The following is a 16,793-nucleotide window of genomic DNA, read 5'->3' as shown; positions in this document are numbered from 1 at the left end:
CCTGCAGCGGATAATGAGGTCAGGTGAGAAGATCATCGGGGTCTCTTTTCCCGCTATTACAGACATTTACACAACATGCTGCATCCGCAAAGGAAACAGCATTTTGAAGGACCCCAAGCACCCCTCATACAAACTCTTCTCCCTCCTATCATCTGGGAAAAGGCACCGAAGCATTCGGGCTCTCACGACCAGACTATGTAACAGTTTCTTCCCCCAAGCCATCAGACTCCTCAATACCCAGAGCCTGGACTGACACTAACTTACTTCCCTCTACTGTGCCTATTGTCTTGTTTATTATTTATTGTAATGCCTGCACTGTGTTGTGCACTTCATGCAGTCCTGGGTAGGTCTGCAGTCTAGTGTAGTTATTTTTCTGTGTCGTTTTCACATAGTTCAGTGTAGTTTTTGTACTGTTTCATGTGGCACCATGGTCCTGAAAAACATTGTCTCGTTTTTACTGTGTACTGTACCAGCAGTATTGGTCGAAATGACAATAAAATGTGACTTGGCTTGACTTGACAACTGATGCATATCACTTACGCCAGGCAGATAATCTCTGAAGAGTATTGATAATGGCTGAGGTCACCTGTCTTGTAAAAAACACTGCCCAGAAGGCGGAAATGGCAAACCACTTCAGTAGAAACATTTGCCAACAACAATCATGGTCATGGAAAGACCATGATCACCAATCCTTATGACGTGGCACATAATGAACGAAAGAATGATAATTAATGTCACTGGAACTTTAAAGGAGATGGGGAGATATAGTCGTGTGGCATAAACGGAACACTCGGTCATGGTCAAACATAAAGTATATCTTTGGGAAGGCAGTGAACTATTCTTTTGTTTCTGATGTTGAAAGATAGTGTTCTTATGATCTAAAAACCATTACATCAAAAGCTATTACACCCTAAACCCAAAGCAATTCCAAGCTCTCACTAGGGGTTGTAATTTACTGGGATTCCATCTCAGCAAATTTCCAGGCTGGGGTTTCCAACATTTCTTCTGCACAACGACTGACCTGTGCCAGGAAAATTGGATTGTGCCATGGATCAAAGACAGCTATGGTGCCAAATTCAGCAGTGTTAAATTTATGCTTTTGGGTGGTTGAACAAGGCAATGAAGAGCAAACTTTAAAGACTATGATTCAACAATCCAAGATTGTTTAATGTTATTTGCAGTGTGTAAGTATAATGGAGAATAAAATACTTGTTAGTCCAGGTCTGATTCAGGACAAAAAGAAACACAATAAAAACATAATAAAAAATAGAATAAAAACAGTGCAAATACCTAATATAATTAATATACATAGATTGATTGTATGTCTATACAATGACACCAGGCACAGGAGTGTCCTCACATAATGGGAAATGGTAAAGCTGAGATGGTGGGGTGGACTACTGGATCTTTCTCTGTACCTCACATGCTACATCTCCAGTGCTCAGTGGATCAATCCTATTGGAATTTAACGTACATGCCTTTGTTCTGCTAGAGGTTGCAGTGTAAATATTAATTGTCTGTGAATCAGATAATTATAATTAGATACAATGATGGAAAACTCATTTCTAGCTTTTGTGTCGGATGCATGAAGTTCATTGGAAGCTGCTAATAAATGCAGAAATAATACCTTATTTAGGCTCAGAGATGCAGGAATGTGCAGTTTGTCCCTTGCATTTTCTCTCAACTAATTGTTGTAACTCCAGGAGAAAATTAACAGAAACATTGAATGAAACAGTATGGTTTTATATATTCAGCGGTGGAACTGTTTGTATTTGAATTGAATTGACTTTATTACTTACACCCTTCATATACCTGAGGAGTAAAAATCTTTACGTTACGTCTCTGGCTAAATATACAATGTGCAATTTATGGTAATTTATAATAAATAGTACGTACAACAGGACATACAACATAGAAATACAGTTGCGTCAGCAGGAGCTAAGCAGTCTGATGGCCTGGTGGAAGAAGCTGTCCTGGAGCCTGTTGGTCCTGGCTTTTATGCTGCGGTATCATTTCCCTAATAGTAGCAGCTGGAACAGTTTGTGGTTGGGGTGGCTAAGGTCCCTAATGATCTTCTGGGCCCTTTTTACACACCTGTCTTTGTATGGTGATATGATTCATTATGCTTTTTGAAATAAATCGATTTGATTTAATGACAACTGAGGAACAGAATCAGTGAATTACACTCTATGACAGGATTCCAGCGGGCTGGGGTTACTTTTGCTTGTGTCTTTATTTACTGTGCCAAGTTTTTAATATCAGCAAACATCCTTTTTTGGCTGTATATTGGTACCAAAACTGCAATTCGCAACCTAACAACTGTACAATCTGTTTCAAGATGGTGTGTTGCCACATCTGTGTAATAGGAGCGAACTGTTTCAGATTTTGATTTGCACATTCTGCTTATTGTGGACATCAAAACACTCAATAACTCTGAATGTGAGATATGTGGAATATAAGTAGCATGATGTTTATGTTGCTGGAACTGTAATCTAGAGGTTTGGAATAATAACCTGGAACAAGCTCAAATCCTATTTTAGTAACAATGGCACTTGAATTCAATTCATTAAATAAAAATCATCATTAAGAACCAATGTAATTAATCTTGAGCATGAAGCCCTTCACGATTCAGATTCAGATTTATTTCTCACATGTTCACCTTCACATGTTCTACCAGTCTGTTGTCGCTAGTACAATCTTCTTGTGGTGGGTATGCTGGGGCAATGGCAATGGCATCAATATGGGTGATGCCAACAGGCTCAATAAACTGTTTAGAAAGGCTGGCTGGTTATAGGAGTCAAATTGGACACACTGGAGGCTGTGGTAGAACAAAAAATCCTACAGAAACTCCTGGCAATTCTGGACAAATTGAATATAGGATCTCTTTTTAGTAATAGACTAAGACAACTGCACTGCCCCAAAGAGGGCTATATGAGATCACTCTTGCCCTCAGCCACTGGACTCTATAATCTGTAGTCGGGGAAGTGGTGACTCCTCCTGTTAGACTGTCTGAGGTAACTTATTTTTTATTCTTTACTTCTCTTCCAATATTTGTATATCTGTGCACTTGTAATGCTACTGTGACTGTAATTTCCTTTGGGATCAATAAAGTATGCATCCACATTGAAACAGGCAGTGAAATGGTTCATTTGTGTTAACAACCAACACACGCAAGGATGTGCTAGGCAGTCTACAAGTGTCACCACACATACTGGCACCAACGTGGCATGCCCATCATGTTGAACAGAGAAACACAAACAAACCAAAACCAAGCAACAGCCAAGCAAGCTGTTTTCCCACCCTCACCCCCACCCACCCTATCATGCTAATATAAAGATTAGCTTTACCTGTCACACGGACATTGAAACACTGAAACAGTGAGATCTGTCCTTTACATCATTGTTTGCAATGTGTTGGGGGCTGCCCACTTGTGCCGCCAATTTTCCAGTGCCGACATAGTAAGCTCACAACTAACTAACCCTAATTATACATCTCTTGAATGTGGGAGGAAACCAGAACACCTGGAGGAAACCCACACGGTCACAGGGAGAAGGTACAAACTCCTTACAGTTAGTGGCAGGAATCAAACCCCAATCAGTGATTGCTGACAATTTCACTAACCTCTATTGTGCCATGCACAAGAGCGTCACGATAGCGCTATTACAGCTTGGGGCGTAGGAGTTCAGAGTTCAGTCTGTGAGGAGTTTGTACCTCCTCCACATGAATGCATGGGTTTCCTCTGGGTGTTCCGGTTTCCTACCATATTCCAAAGTCGTACCAGTAAGCAGGTTAATTGGTCACTGTAAATTGTCCTGTGATTAGCCTAGGGTTAAGTAGGCAGGATGCTGGGTAGTGCAACTCACTGGGCTGGAAGGGTTTGTCCTATGCTGTACCTCTGAATAAAATAAAAGGTCTCTTGATGTATAAGTTACAAAGGCCCTGCCCTCTGCACATTGTGCCATCAAAAACCAACACTTGAAATTGATATAAATAATTAAAAGCAGCATAAAGGAATCAAATCAAATGAATAAATGTATTTTTAAAACATATTAGAGAACCATTAATTACAGAAGAACAAGTGAAGTAAGAAGATAGAAGAACAAGAAATGAAGTGAGCAAAACATCTACCTGTGTACATATTAATGAAGGTTAAATATTGTTCAGCAAGAGCCTAAAGACCCAAACTCAATGCTTTAGGAATAACTTCTTCCCCTCTTGCATCAGACTTCCGTGTGAACTTGTTATTTCTCTTTTGCACTATTTATTAATTTATTTATTCATTGTTATAACTTGTAGTAATGTTTTATGACTTGCACTGTACTGCTGCCACAGAACAACAAATTTCACAACATATGTCAGTGATAGCAAATCTGATTCTGATTCCGTTTCAAATTCTAGATCCCCAGGCGTGACGAGCATAAAGCTGAGGTGCCAGATACAATTTGTGTCGGCCCACTCAGCTCGATACACCTACAGAACACTACTGTATCCAGGAGCGCACCTGCATCTGCCTGTCAGCACTTACTGTAACTCGAACATGCTGACACTCAGGCTGCAGCTAATTATCAGTTCACTCTGGGCCCACTGGCCAGCCATCAGCACCATCCTGAAAGCTGTCATACTATATTGCTTGTCAGACACGAGTTGCCTAAATGCTCACTTCTGTGTTGAGAATTCTCTCTGCAGAGTTTAAACGAACTTTTTACTTCCCACTTCCTGAAATAATGTGGCTAAAGACTTCAGGAACTTGTCTGAAACACTTTCTTAAAGTAGCACTCTGCATCATAGCATTCAATTGATATTATTTATAGCACAACAGATTAATATTAGATTCCCATTGAACTTAAACACTCAGTCAGCTCTAAATTTAAAGAGAGTGTTCCTGAGGATTATCCCGGAATTTGGTTAAAGCTATGTTGCTCAACATCTTGAGTTCTGAAGCAGCGCGACCCTCAGAAGGAAATCCAACTTCCCCAAAGTACTGCAGCCTAGAGAGCTAATGTAACAGCGGTCACAGCCTATATCCGTTCACAACCTCTTAGATCTCTCGGAGTACTTCCTAAGCCAGACTCCTGCTGTTCTTGCCTCCTGACTCAGGACAAAATACCAACTAAAGGCTTCCCCACCACCACCCCCCACTCTTTCAAAGTTATTAATTTACAGTCGACAGCGGAACTATTCCAGGGAATGGTGTTCGGATGCAGTCATGATGTCACCAGTCACTTATACTCCTTGCAAATTCTGTCCAGTATAATTCTTCAGAGCCTCTCCTTGCTCAGGAGCTATTTGACAAGATCCAATAGAGAATTGCTCATCAAATAAGCCTACTGACTCTGCTTCCTTTTTCCCCAACATATTGCAACAAATTCCTGTCAGGGGAATGACTAGGCTGCTGTTAAAGTTTTATTTTTCCTTACAGTATCGTTAGTAGTAGTATATTGGTCTTTTGTATTGAAATAATGACTCCAGCATCAAGAGTTCAGTTTTTCTGTGATGATAAAAAGGTGCTCGATGTATTTTTCATAGAGAAGGCTGTCATGAACTTATTTTTTTTATTAAAGTCAGGGACTGAAACAAACTTGAGAGTTTATACCAGCACCAATATCAAGCATTCCCAGATCAGGTATAGCTGCAAGGCAAAGTAAAGGAGTTTTGATCTCATTTGTCTGGACTGGTTCTGAATCCAGAGTCTAGAGCTATTAGAGATAGTGGTCTAGAAACTTCTTGGCAATATGCCTTTTGAACAAGCAGATTCTCAGATCAAACCAGGGATTGCCACAAGCCTCATACAAAACACTTCAAACTTGTTTTAACTCTTTTTTAACTGGGGCTTAAAGTCCTCCCCCCACCCCAGCTCCCCAACCTAATTCTTCTTCCACAGCTTCATTATACCCTTCTCATTTAGGCACGTGACTCTAGGAGATTTTAAATCAAATACAGGATTAAACTAATATTGCTGGAATTAAAGGATTATCAATTACAGCAAAATCTGCTTCATGGAACCAATTGCTGGCTCTTTGAGCCATGTTGACTAAAACGCCGGAGGCTTCAGGTTTAAGTGGGTCTATTTTCAGGCCTTAATAATGTTCAAAGTAGATTTACTATCAAAGTATGTACGCAGACAATTCAGGAAACTAAAGAAATACAACAGCATTTAGAAAAACTGTACACAAACCAAGACCAACAAACAACCAATGCACAAAAGAAGACAAATTGTGCAAACCGAAAAATAATATTGAGAACATGAATTGTAAAGAATCTTTGGAAGGGAGTGTGTAGGTCAAAGACTTTTAAGGCCAAAGTTTTAGGGTGCTCTGCAGAAGCTAAAGAGACAAAATGTACGTCTGTCTGTATGAAAGGGAGTAAGCAGTTGATGACTCAGCCTGAGACACTTCATTGGAAGTCCTGGAAGATCCTCAGCCCAAATATTAACTGTTTATTCCTCTCTGTGGGTGCTGCCTGACCTGCTGAGTCTTTGTGTGTTGCTCTGGATTTCCAGCATCTCCTTTCTCTCTCAATGTGGGCATCAGGTATCTGCTGGGAGATCTGGTTACCAAGTGCATGTTTACTGGCACATCAGCTACTGCAGCCCCACTGGACTGGGATAGCCGCCACAGCTGGTGCTGGCCTCTGTAGGTTCTGGGGTGGAGGTGGAATAAGTCATTTAGCAGGCGATACAAGCTGGCAACAGTTCTCAGGAGTCCCTTGCAAGCCAGGTGGGCATACCTACTGCTATTGGCTATACCAGAAGGAGTTAATGGAAAGTGATTTACATCCAATAGTTCTGGAAGTGAGGCCTCAGCAAGTCTGGGACTACCAGCAAATCTGATCAACTATTATCATTATCTCCCCATCCCCCTCTATTACCTCGGTCACTACACTGCACTGTAAACACTTTAAGCCATTCTTTATATAGCTGTTTACAGTGTAACTTTACAGTGCTGGCATTTATGCATATATACACATCTTATTCCATGCTTTAAACTCCAACTTTATTTTTCTGTATAATTTTTTATTCATTATATTTGTTGAATGCCGCTTTTTGGTGCATACCAAAACGCCACAGCACATTCCTTATACATGGAAATGTATATGGCAAAGAAAGTTGATCCTTGACACAGTAGGACATTTATTTTTCAACATAAGGACAAACTAAGGTGGTCAGGGCTTAAGAACCTTCTAACTTTCTAGCTTTTAAACAGAAAACTGCAAAAAAGCTACCACAGGGTTTACTAGTTTATGGTGACTACTTTGGGATAAAAATGATTCTTTCTTATCCTTCAAACCTTCCTATCAAAGTGTTGGATAGTTTGCCTATTAGTAGACAACTGATCCCTGGTACGCATCATCATGAGACTTGTTATCAGCGGGATAAAACTAAACCTAAAGATACAGTAGTAGTAAACATGAGACCATCTACAGATGCTGGAAATCCAAAGCAACATGCTCAAAATGCTGGAAGAACTCAGCAGGTCAGGTAGCATCTGTGGAAATAAATAAGCAGTTGATGTTTCAGGCTGAGACCCTTCTTCAGGACTGAAAAGGAAGGGGGAGATGCTAGTAAACTGAAAATTCTTATGAAGGACCTTGACCCAAAATGTTGACTGTTAAATCTTCTCCATAGATGCTGCTTGACCTGCCGAGTTCCTCCAGCACTTTGTGTTTGTGAGTGTGTATTACTTCTGATTTCCAGCATCTGCAGAATCTCGTGTTTATTGAAGGTTCTAAGCCTGCTTTGGTTGATGTTAACCAACATGACATGGTATTAGGTTGCTTATTTGAATATCTGAGGAAATTAACGTCCTGTGTAAGTTGGACACAGAGATAGCCAAATATTGTATGTTATACAGTAAGTACTTCAGGCACCACAAAGCCAAACTTCCTCCCTTTGTATTTGATTAAGAAATTTATGGGGGCAAAAGGACTTTAAACCCATGACATTGCATGTTGTTTAGAGAATGTTGATCTTTTGGAAATGCTACATGGCAAAGCAATTAGCTATGGATCTCAGAGTGGAAGATTAGTTACTTCCTCCCAAAACCCAGACATCTTCGCAGTGTTAGCTTCAGCTAACACTCTCACAAGTTCATGCACTGCAGGTGTTTCTGTCAAGAGTGAAATCTTGGGAGGAAAGATGATAACTCAGAAAATTGTACAGCCCATTGTGCCCATTGCCAGCTCCTCAAAAGAGCACCTTAAAAATGTACAGTGTCATTGACAAACTGCAGCTCATTCGCTCTGCGGGCTCAGTGTATTTGCCTCGTTAGTAATGACTGTACCCCACAAAAGATCTAAAAAATCTAGAAGAGTTGGCAGTTGATAATCAAATTTATGATTTCACACCAGGCAGTATTAAATCCCCCTCTCTTTGGGCATAATTAAGTGGAAGACCACATTCACTGCAAGAATACATTTCTTTAGATTGAATGAATCTATAGGCTTAGGTGAGAGGGGGATCATCTAAGAGAAACTTAAGGGGCAAAATTTTTTACACAGAAGGTAAGTAGTATATATATAAGGAATGAGCTGCCAGACTACATGGTTGAGACAACAGATTTTTTAAAAAACACAGTTGGACAGGTATAAACGTTGGAGGACAGGTGTGTGTTAAGTGTCACCATGGGCAGGTTTTTAATCTAATACAGCTTGTAATTTGTTATTTGGCCTTTTTCACTTTCACTGTCCTCTTTTCATGCCTATGACTAGAGACTTCAACACAGGATTCAGCACTGAATTTCCGCAGCACTGTTGAAGTTGTGGTGTTATAATCTCAAAAAGGCTATTTTTGGATGAGAAGGTAAAATATTGATCTCAAGCCTTGCTATTATTAGGATTTTATTTGTTGGGGCAACAGTGTGATTACAGTAACTAATTAATTTGTTATGACGTACCTATGTAATTCTTATATATATAATAAGCATTACACAAAGTAAAATTTTCTCATTTTCTCTTCTTTGTTTTGCTTGAACTTTAATCAACAGTATATGTTTACTACCTCTGGACCTCTAAGGATAGTAGTGAGCAATATTTAAAGTAATGCTTTGTGTTTATCAGCAATTTCCACAAAATTAAAAAGACTCAAAGAACCTCATAGCTAACCAAATTGTTTGAGATATTGTCCCTGTGGTAACAAGGGAATATGGAGGCAGATATTGAAAACTTTCCTGAATAGCCGAAGTGCCTTAGGACACGTGTTTGAATGGAATGGCCTCCCCTGCTCAGTAGCATTTATTAATTATAGTGTGTGATTAGCATATGCACCAGCTTTGCATAGCGTTCATCAAGAGGGAACTGATTGCATTAATTCTCATTAGAACTACTCCTTGTGATATGGTGGATAGGATGATCAAAAGCTCTTCTCACTTGTCCCCTCTTGCGTATTGAAAAGTTGCATTTGTGATGTCCCTTGTTCCCTGTGACTCTCTCTAATGCTTTGGAACGACACCATGATGTATGGGCAAAATGAAGCACACATCTCCATACCACAGGATTGGGTTCTGCTGAACAAAAGTATTTTCCCATATGGCCCCTAAGAACATAAAATCTTTACAATGAGCTGGCTGAAAACACAAGAACTCATGCTAGAATGTTAATGCTGTTTTAAAAGGGAGCCTTCAAGTACCTGATTTTTCTATTTTCTCCACATCTGGTGATAGATGCTCGATATTTTATTATTATAATCCCTTGAAAAAACAGTTGCCTTCTAAATTCCAAAGACTCAGTCTCATACAGCAAAGCAAATTATACAAGCTAACAGAACTTAATTTGCAATGGTTTCTTCATAAGCACAACATTGTCTCAGTCGATTGAGTTAATGTTACCCGAATCCTCAGGGGATTAATTAAGAGCCTCTGTATACCACATAAAAGGGGGCTTCTACTATTCATTTGGTAAATAAATACACACACAGCATTCTTTATCCTCTGAGGGACTTAGAGTACAGGTCCTACCTTTCCATATCGGGTGGCATATGACCCCGTGAGTAACGAATGGAAAACAATGATGGTTTCATCCAAGTCCCACACGAAAACCCGCTGTGGAGAAAAGAACAACAAAAAAAAAGAGGTTAGCTCTGGCAATGGTTGTCAGTCCTATAAAGTCCAAAGACATACTGGTTAGTAGGTTACTTGGCTATTGTAACTTGCCCTGTGATTAGGCTTGTGTTCAATAGGTGGGTTGCCAGGAGACGTGGCTCAAAGGGCCAGAAGGGCCTGTTCAGCACTGTATCTCTAAATAAAACAAATGGAATTATTACTTATTTCAGACTGCATTGGCATCAGTCAATTCTGTGCACCAGTAGCACCAGTAGCAACTGTCTGTGTGACGACCCCCCCCCCCCCCCCGCCACCACCCCAAGAGAACTATGTGAATTAGAACAGGAATAAACATTCAATGGCAATATTAATGGTCGAATACTTCAGGAAATATTTTTAAGGTGTTATTATAAATCATCGAGGCTGATCACGTGTTAAATTAACAAAAGCTGTTGCTTTTTAGCTTTCATAGAAAAATGATTGGAATCTCAGAATATTAGGCCCAAAACACTGGTAAAATTCCCAGAAAACCCTACCGCTTCAATTTAAAAAAAATAGAATTGGACTCATTTGGAAACTGTGAACCAGTAGCCCTAATTATAAACAGATAGAATTCTGGAATTCAATTCCCCAAACACCTGTAAGAATCATGGACTTCTGTGTAATAAAAACAGTATTAGACTTATTTATTTTACTGCAAAGCATTGCTCTGTGGAAATAAATCAATGCAAAGATGTATTGAGGAATTGTGATATATTAAATGGACAGTAGTTAGGAAATATACCCTCTATCCTGAAAATGGTCAAAAGCGTTTTATAAAATCAGTCTGAAATGCAGCAACAGATGTGGGTAAACAAGGTGCCATTTTGTGCACAATATGATTACATTAAAAAGAAAATCAGAGAGAAAATCATAACCATTCAATTCTCTATGGGTGCTGGTGGTTAATGGAAGGATGCTACTGTGGACATTTTGAACATTCCATCCCAGAAGCAGAACAGTATAGCTTGCCTTTTGTTCACTTTGCAAAATTACTCATTTCTAAAATTGGGGAACTATTGCGTTTTCTTTCTGAGGGCCAATCCAAACTGGATCCTCGGTATGTGTAGTGGCGTCCAATGCAGATCTGGATATTGTACTTCGACTCTCCCCTCGCTTCCTCAGTACCTGAGCCTCTCAGATAGCTTCCAAGTGGCAGTGGAGAGAGACTTACTGTGACTTTTAAGACACTTCTAAGAAATTACCAGCTGATGCTGGGAACCTGACTCGAACAGATCCCTCAAAGTAATTTCCTTATCTGCCTCTCCCTGAGACCCCTCATATCCCATTAGATTTAACGATCCTCTCCATTTCCCAAGGTTGTGTCTGTTTCCTGAAATAGTGAAGGATTATTACCATCCTACCACCCCTAACACTTCCCTCTGACCTTTTGCTCCCCCAACAATGACCATCCCAACAAGCAATTGCACCCTTTCCTGTCATTATCATTAAGGTCCCCTATCACCCAGGACATGCCCACTTCTCATTGTTACTATTTATATATATATAGTAACAATAAGAATATATACTATATATATATATTGTAATTCACTGTTTTATTATTATGTATTGCAGTGTACTGTTGCCATAAACAAAGACAAATTTTATGAGATCAACTGGTGATATTAAATCTGGTTCTGATTTTGCATGTCCTCGTCCCATTCCCTCTTCATACCAGCCACCCCTACCTACTCCTCTCTGTTGCAGGTCTCCCTCCCTGAACTTGCAGGATGCAACCTGCCCGGTACATTACTCATTTCATATCCGTACTTTTCCCTGCTGCACAACAACTGTTTAATGCATTTTACAGAGAGTCGCTGCTCTTCGAACATGTGCTTTAAGGGGACATTTTAATTCATACAGTAATATAAAATTAATAACTTTGATTCAATCACCATCTTATATCTCTTCTGATTTCACTGTAAAACAGGATGTATCAATATTAGCTGCTTTAGAATATTTCCCAATGTTAAAAATATCCCCATGATATTTTGAATACTCCCTCCAAAAAATATACTTAATGCTTTTACCAAAATTCAAATCATTCATCACTGGAGTACTCCTTCACTGTTCCCCTGGAATATTATCCAAGATTATCCACTCAAGACTTGGAGTGAGTGATACATGAACTCTCAGGTTTCTGAATGTACTATCTGAATTAAGCAGGCACTTGATACTGAATGAAAGAGTGGAAGTACAGAACAGGACCTCCTATCCAATTTAAAAAAGAAATCGAGTATAAACCAGAATATTATAATAATTAAAATAAAAGAAATTAAGCTGTACTTCAAAACTTGTTGCTGATTAAATAAGAATTTTTTTGAATGCCTTTGGGTGAAATTCAAAATGAAGGCACACACAGATGGCTCTAAGGAAAGGAGGTTATGGGTAGTTTCTTCTTTAAGAAATAAATCCGAAGTTTTTTCCCACTTCACTGATGTTCACTCAGCAGAAGTCAAGCTGTCTTGCTTGTACTGCTGATTTCTGCAGTATTCGTGGCTCAGGTCTGGATAATTTTTTTGGCTTAGCTGCATCTTACTGATATCTTCATGTGCTTGCTATCTTGTTTGTGATATGGAAGCTCTGTACTGTGTGACTGTTTGTACTGTGTTTTGTACCTTGGCCCTAGAGGAATGCTGTCTTATTTGACTGTATTCATGGCTACTCACGTAAGGCTGAATGACAACTGAACTTGAATTGAACTGAATTAAAAGTAATTTACTACAAAATCTAGAAATTGCTGTTTAGCATCATATTGCATAGACCTGACCCCCAAATAATGAAGCACAAATCCAGTGGCAAACTCAGAGAAGTTATTTTACTCAAAACCTACATGGATTTTAAATGCACTATTCTCAAAAAAAAACACAAACTAAATATTAAGGTGATAAGTCACAGAAATGTATTGAGAAACAATGCATTGAAAATACGTTACTCTAAAATGCATGCCATAGAGATGGTATCTCACTTGAATGTATTAAGAAGCAATTCAACAGCCATGGTGAAAAATACATTACTGAGCAAACGTCTTAGGCACCAAGCTATATATATGTATGTGTCTAAGAGTATTGTACTAACTTTATGTAATGCAGTGCTGCCACAAAAAAATCTAATTTCATGACATATGTGAGTGATGATAAACCTGATTCTGATACGAGTCTCTATTGTCGACTGAGAGTGGGAAAGGGGCAGGGAGAGGGGAATCATGGTCGGGAAAAGGGGAAGGAGATGGGAGGGAGTGAGAAGCAACAGACAGGCATTCTGTAACGATCAATAAACCAATTGTTTCAAATCAAATGCCTGCTGGGTGTGGCAGAACCTGCAAACCCCCACCACCACCCCCCCCCCCCCCCGCCCCACCGCCTCTGGCACTCCTTCTCTGCTACCTGTCCCAAACCCCTCCTGTGGCTCTCCACCCTTGCCATTCCCAACATCCTTTGCTCCAGCCGAATTTAGACGCTCACTCTCCGCTCCTCATAGACAAATACAGTGCTCCATGTAGACAAGTACTATGCCAAAGTCTTAGGTACCATAGCTATATTTATGTGCCTAAGACTTTTGCACAGTACTGTGTAATACAATGTCACATAGAATGATTTTTCATTTGGGATCCCAGGTTACTGTAAAAGAGGATGTCATTGGACGATTTAAAGGGATATCATAGAATCTCTGAAATTTATGCTGTAGGAAATCCAGAACAATAATTTTGTTTCTCTCTCTGGGTGCTGTAAACCTCTTGAGTATCTAAAGCAATATCTGCTTTTAACTGAGATTTCCAACTTCCACAGTTTTTTGCTGTCACACCACTGAGATTAGGACCCAGGTTTTAGACCCAGTATGGAGAAGCTGGCAGGGGTGATGGAGGAAGAGAGGAATGATGATGCTGGGTGGGCAAATATTTGGCAGAACGCCAACGGCATGCTGGTGTACGTTTTAGATTGTGTAGCCTTACTGGACACGGCACTATAGAGGAAACATTCTCAGGAAAAAAAGAGATTCAAAGCAGCTAAAAAAAGCCACCACCTACATTGGCAAGGCTACAAATCGGCTTCGCTGCCTGATGATGGTGTTGAGACAGAGCTCACCCTGGGCTGGAGCAACACTGTGTGCATTACTGGGGCTGAAGGAAGTAACACAAAGCTGGAGATTATTCCCCGGTGAAGAGGAGGGAAAGTCAACACACTTAACCCTCTAATGGGCAATAGTTTAACTGTAATGTCAACTCTTTCACATTGCAGATCTCCAATATTATGAGTGGAATTACACTCAGTGGCCACTTTATTAAATATACCTCTATACCTGCTCGTTAATGCAAATATCTAATCAGCCAATCATGTGGCAGCAACTCAATGCATGAAAGCATGCAGACGTGGTCAAGAGGTTCAGTTGTTGTTCAGACCAAACAACAGAATGGGGAAGAAACGGTGACTTTGACTGTGAAATAATTGCTGTGTCAGACAGGATGGTTTTACTGTCTCAAGAAACCATTGAGCTCCTGGGATTTTCCACACACAACAGTCTCTACAATCTACCGAAAAGCGTGTGAGAAACAGTGGCAGTTCTGTGGGCGGAAACGCCTTGCAAATGAGAGAGGTCGAAGGAGAATGGACAAACTGGTTCAAGCTGACAGGAAGGCGACAGTATCTCAAATAATCACGTCCTACAACAGTGGTGTGCAGAAGAGAATTGTTGAATGTAGGGATTCTGAATACATTGTACTTTGGAGCAGATGATCTACAGCACCAGAAGACCATGAACATACACTCAGTGGCTACTTAGGTGCAGGAGGTATCTACTAAAGTGTATACTAAATGTATAATTCATACAGACTGGAATTATGATTCTGACACACACTAATTTTGTCACAATCAACCCTGCTTCCTGTGGTTACATGATATTAAACTTGGAAAGCAGTTTCACATACCAAGAAAGCACCTGTAACTTAGTGTAGAGTTATGACTGATTTATAAGACAGTAACACTTTGGAAAGAATCCAAAAGTTCTGCTAAGGTTGTTAAGCGGACAGTACCTCAATGTCACTGTCTAGTGGAGGGGAGGGATCATTGTTCCTTTTTGATCTTCCTCGCAACTTTCCATCTGAGGTTCTCCGCTGCCGATCTGAATCCAAGTCTTTCACAGGGGTCCTTGGTCGACTCACAGTACTGTAATCTCCTGGAATGAATACAACAGGCCATTCTGCTGTGATCGAACAAAATACTTCAGAGTTTTGAAACAATCGCAATATGAAGGTGAGAAATCTGTGCTGATTTTCACTATAAAGCAGGCATTATCATGTCGGTCACACATCCTACAGTGTTCACTTCCTGATACGGTATTTAGTTACATGGAAGTCAGTGGGATGGGATGCAGGGAGGAAGTCACAATAGGATACCACTAAGCTTATTTGTCACTGGTGACCACAGTCTAAATTTTAATCGCTTTATATGTAAGTTAGTCAGTACATGAATGTGAAAGCAATGCAAACCAAAGTAATGCATTGTGGACAGCTTTGGGCCACTTTTCTAAGAAAGGTTGTGAAGAGGGCAATGTCAATTTCACGAGAATGATCCCAGAATGAAAGGGTTAATGTCTGAAGAGTGTTTGATGGCTCTGTTCCTCGATTGACTGGAGTTAAGAAGATTGAGTGGGAATCTCATTGAAGCCCACTGAATATTGAAAGGCCTGGATAGAGTGGGTGTGAAGAGAATGTTTCCTACAGCAGAGCTGTCTGGGACCAGATGGCACAGCTTCAGGATAGAAGAATGTCCCTTTAGAACAGCGATGAAGAGGGATTTCTTTAGCCAGAGTGTGCTGAATCTGTGGAATTCATTGCCGCAGCCAGCTGTGGATGTCAAGTCATTGTATGCATTTAAAGCAGAGGTTGATAAGTTCCTGATTAGTAAAGGCATCATAGTTTAGAGGGAGAAGGTAGGAGAATGGGGTTGAAAGGGGTAATAAATCAGCCATGATGTAATGGCAGAGCAGACTCGATTGGCCAAATGGCAACAGAAGGAAGTGATGTTCGTTATAAAAGAGGCTACTTTGGACTTGATAATGCAATGGCAGCTCTGTGATTTTTTCCTCCCACATGTGCTCTGGTTGATTTCTACAGTGAATCTGTTACTGAAAGGATTCAGCTTGAAGATCCGAACAGTAATTCTGGGCTAGCATACAAATGTGGTACTATCACAGGAGATGCCTTTTGGATGTGACGTTCTAGCATGAAGCTGACCTGCTCTCCAAAGTGGAATTAAAAAATATCCAATGTAAAACCTTAACTGGATCTATTTTCAGAGAGAGCAGCTGAGTTATCCCCAGTGTTCCGGTCTATACTTATTCCATGCACTTCCTTGCTAGAATAGATTACCCAGTCATTAATACACTTTTCTTATGGAAGATTAAATATATGCACTGGCTCTTGTCTTTCCTACAATCCAATTATAATCATAGTTCAGAAATATTTTACTGCCTGTGAGGAAATCTGTGATGGTCTCAAAGTGATATGAAAGGCATTACTTAAATGAAAGTCTCTTTTTTTTCAAAAAAAGGCTGTTATTCCCACCTCGCTGAGTGTAAACATTTCCCATGATTTGCATTGTAACAGCAAAATGTGACAATGATTGACAGGCGATAAACCACTGGAAGTGGTTCCAGGTGTGTCTGCCACATCCTCCCGTCTTCAACGAATTGTTTAGATTGCAATTCCATTCAACATTATTC

At 40.0% G+C, this 16,793-nt stretch overlaps 1 protein-coding gene across 6 annotated transcripts in view; it reads right to left on the bottom strand.

Annotated features, from left to right (window-relative positions):
• LOC132398942 (eyes absent homolog 1-like) overlaps positions 1–16,793 on the bottom strand; it is a 271,558-nt gene that overhangs the window by 89,937 nt on the left and 164,828 nt on the right. For all 6 annotated transcript variants that reach the window (XM_059978783.1, XM_059978781.1, XM_059978780.1 and 3 more), the window contains 2 exons: positions 15,103–15,245; positions 9,951–10,034 (listed from right to left, as the gene is read on the bottom strand). In XM_059978783.1, the coding sequence (XP_059834766.1) occupies positions 9,951–10,034; positions 15,103–15,245 (227 nt within the window). The remainder of the gene's footprint in view (positions 1–9,950; positions 10,035–15,102; positions 15,246–16,793) is intronic.

This window comes from Hypanus sabinus, chromosome 9 (genome assembly GCF_030144855.1).
Source record: "Hypanus sabinus isolate sHypSab1 chromosome 9, sHypSab1.hap1, whole genome shotgun sequence".
Taxonomy (NCBI): Eukaryota; Metazoa; Chordata; class Chondrichthyes; order Myliobatiformes; family Dasyatidae; genus Hypanus; species Hypanus sabinus.
Note: the sequence above shows the minus strand (reverse complement) of the source record. Positions and strands in the feature narration are given on the sequence as shown.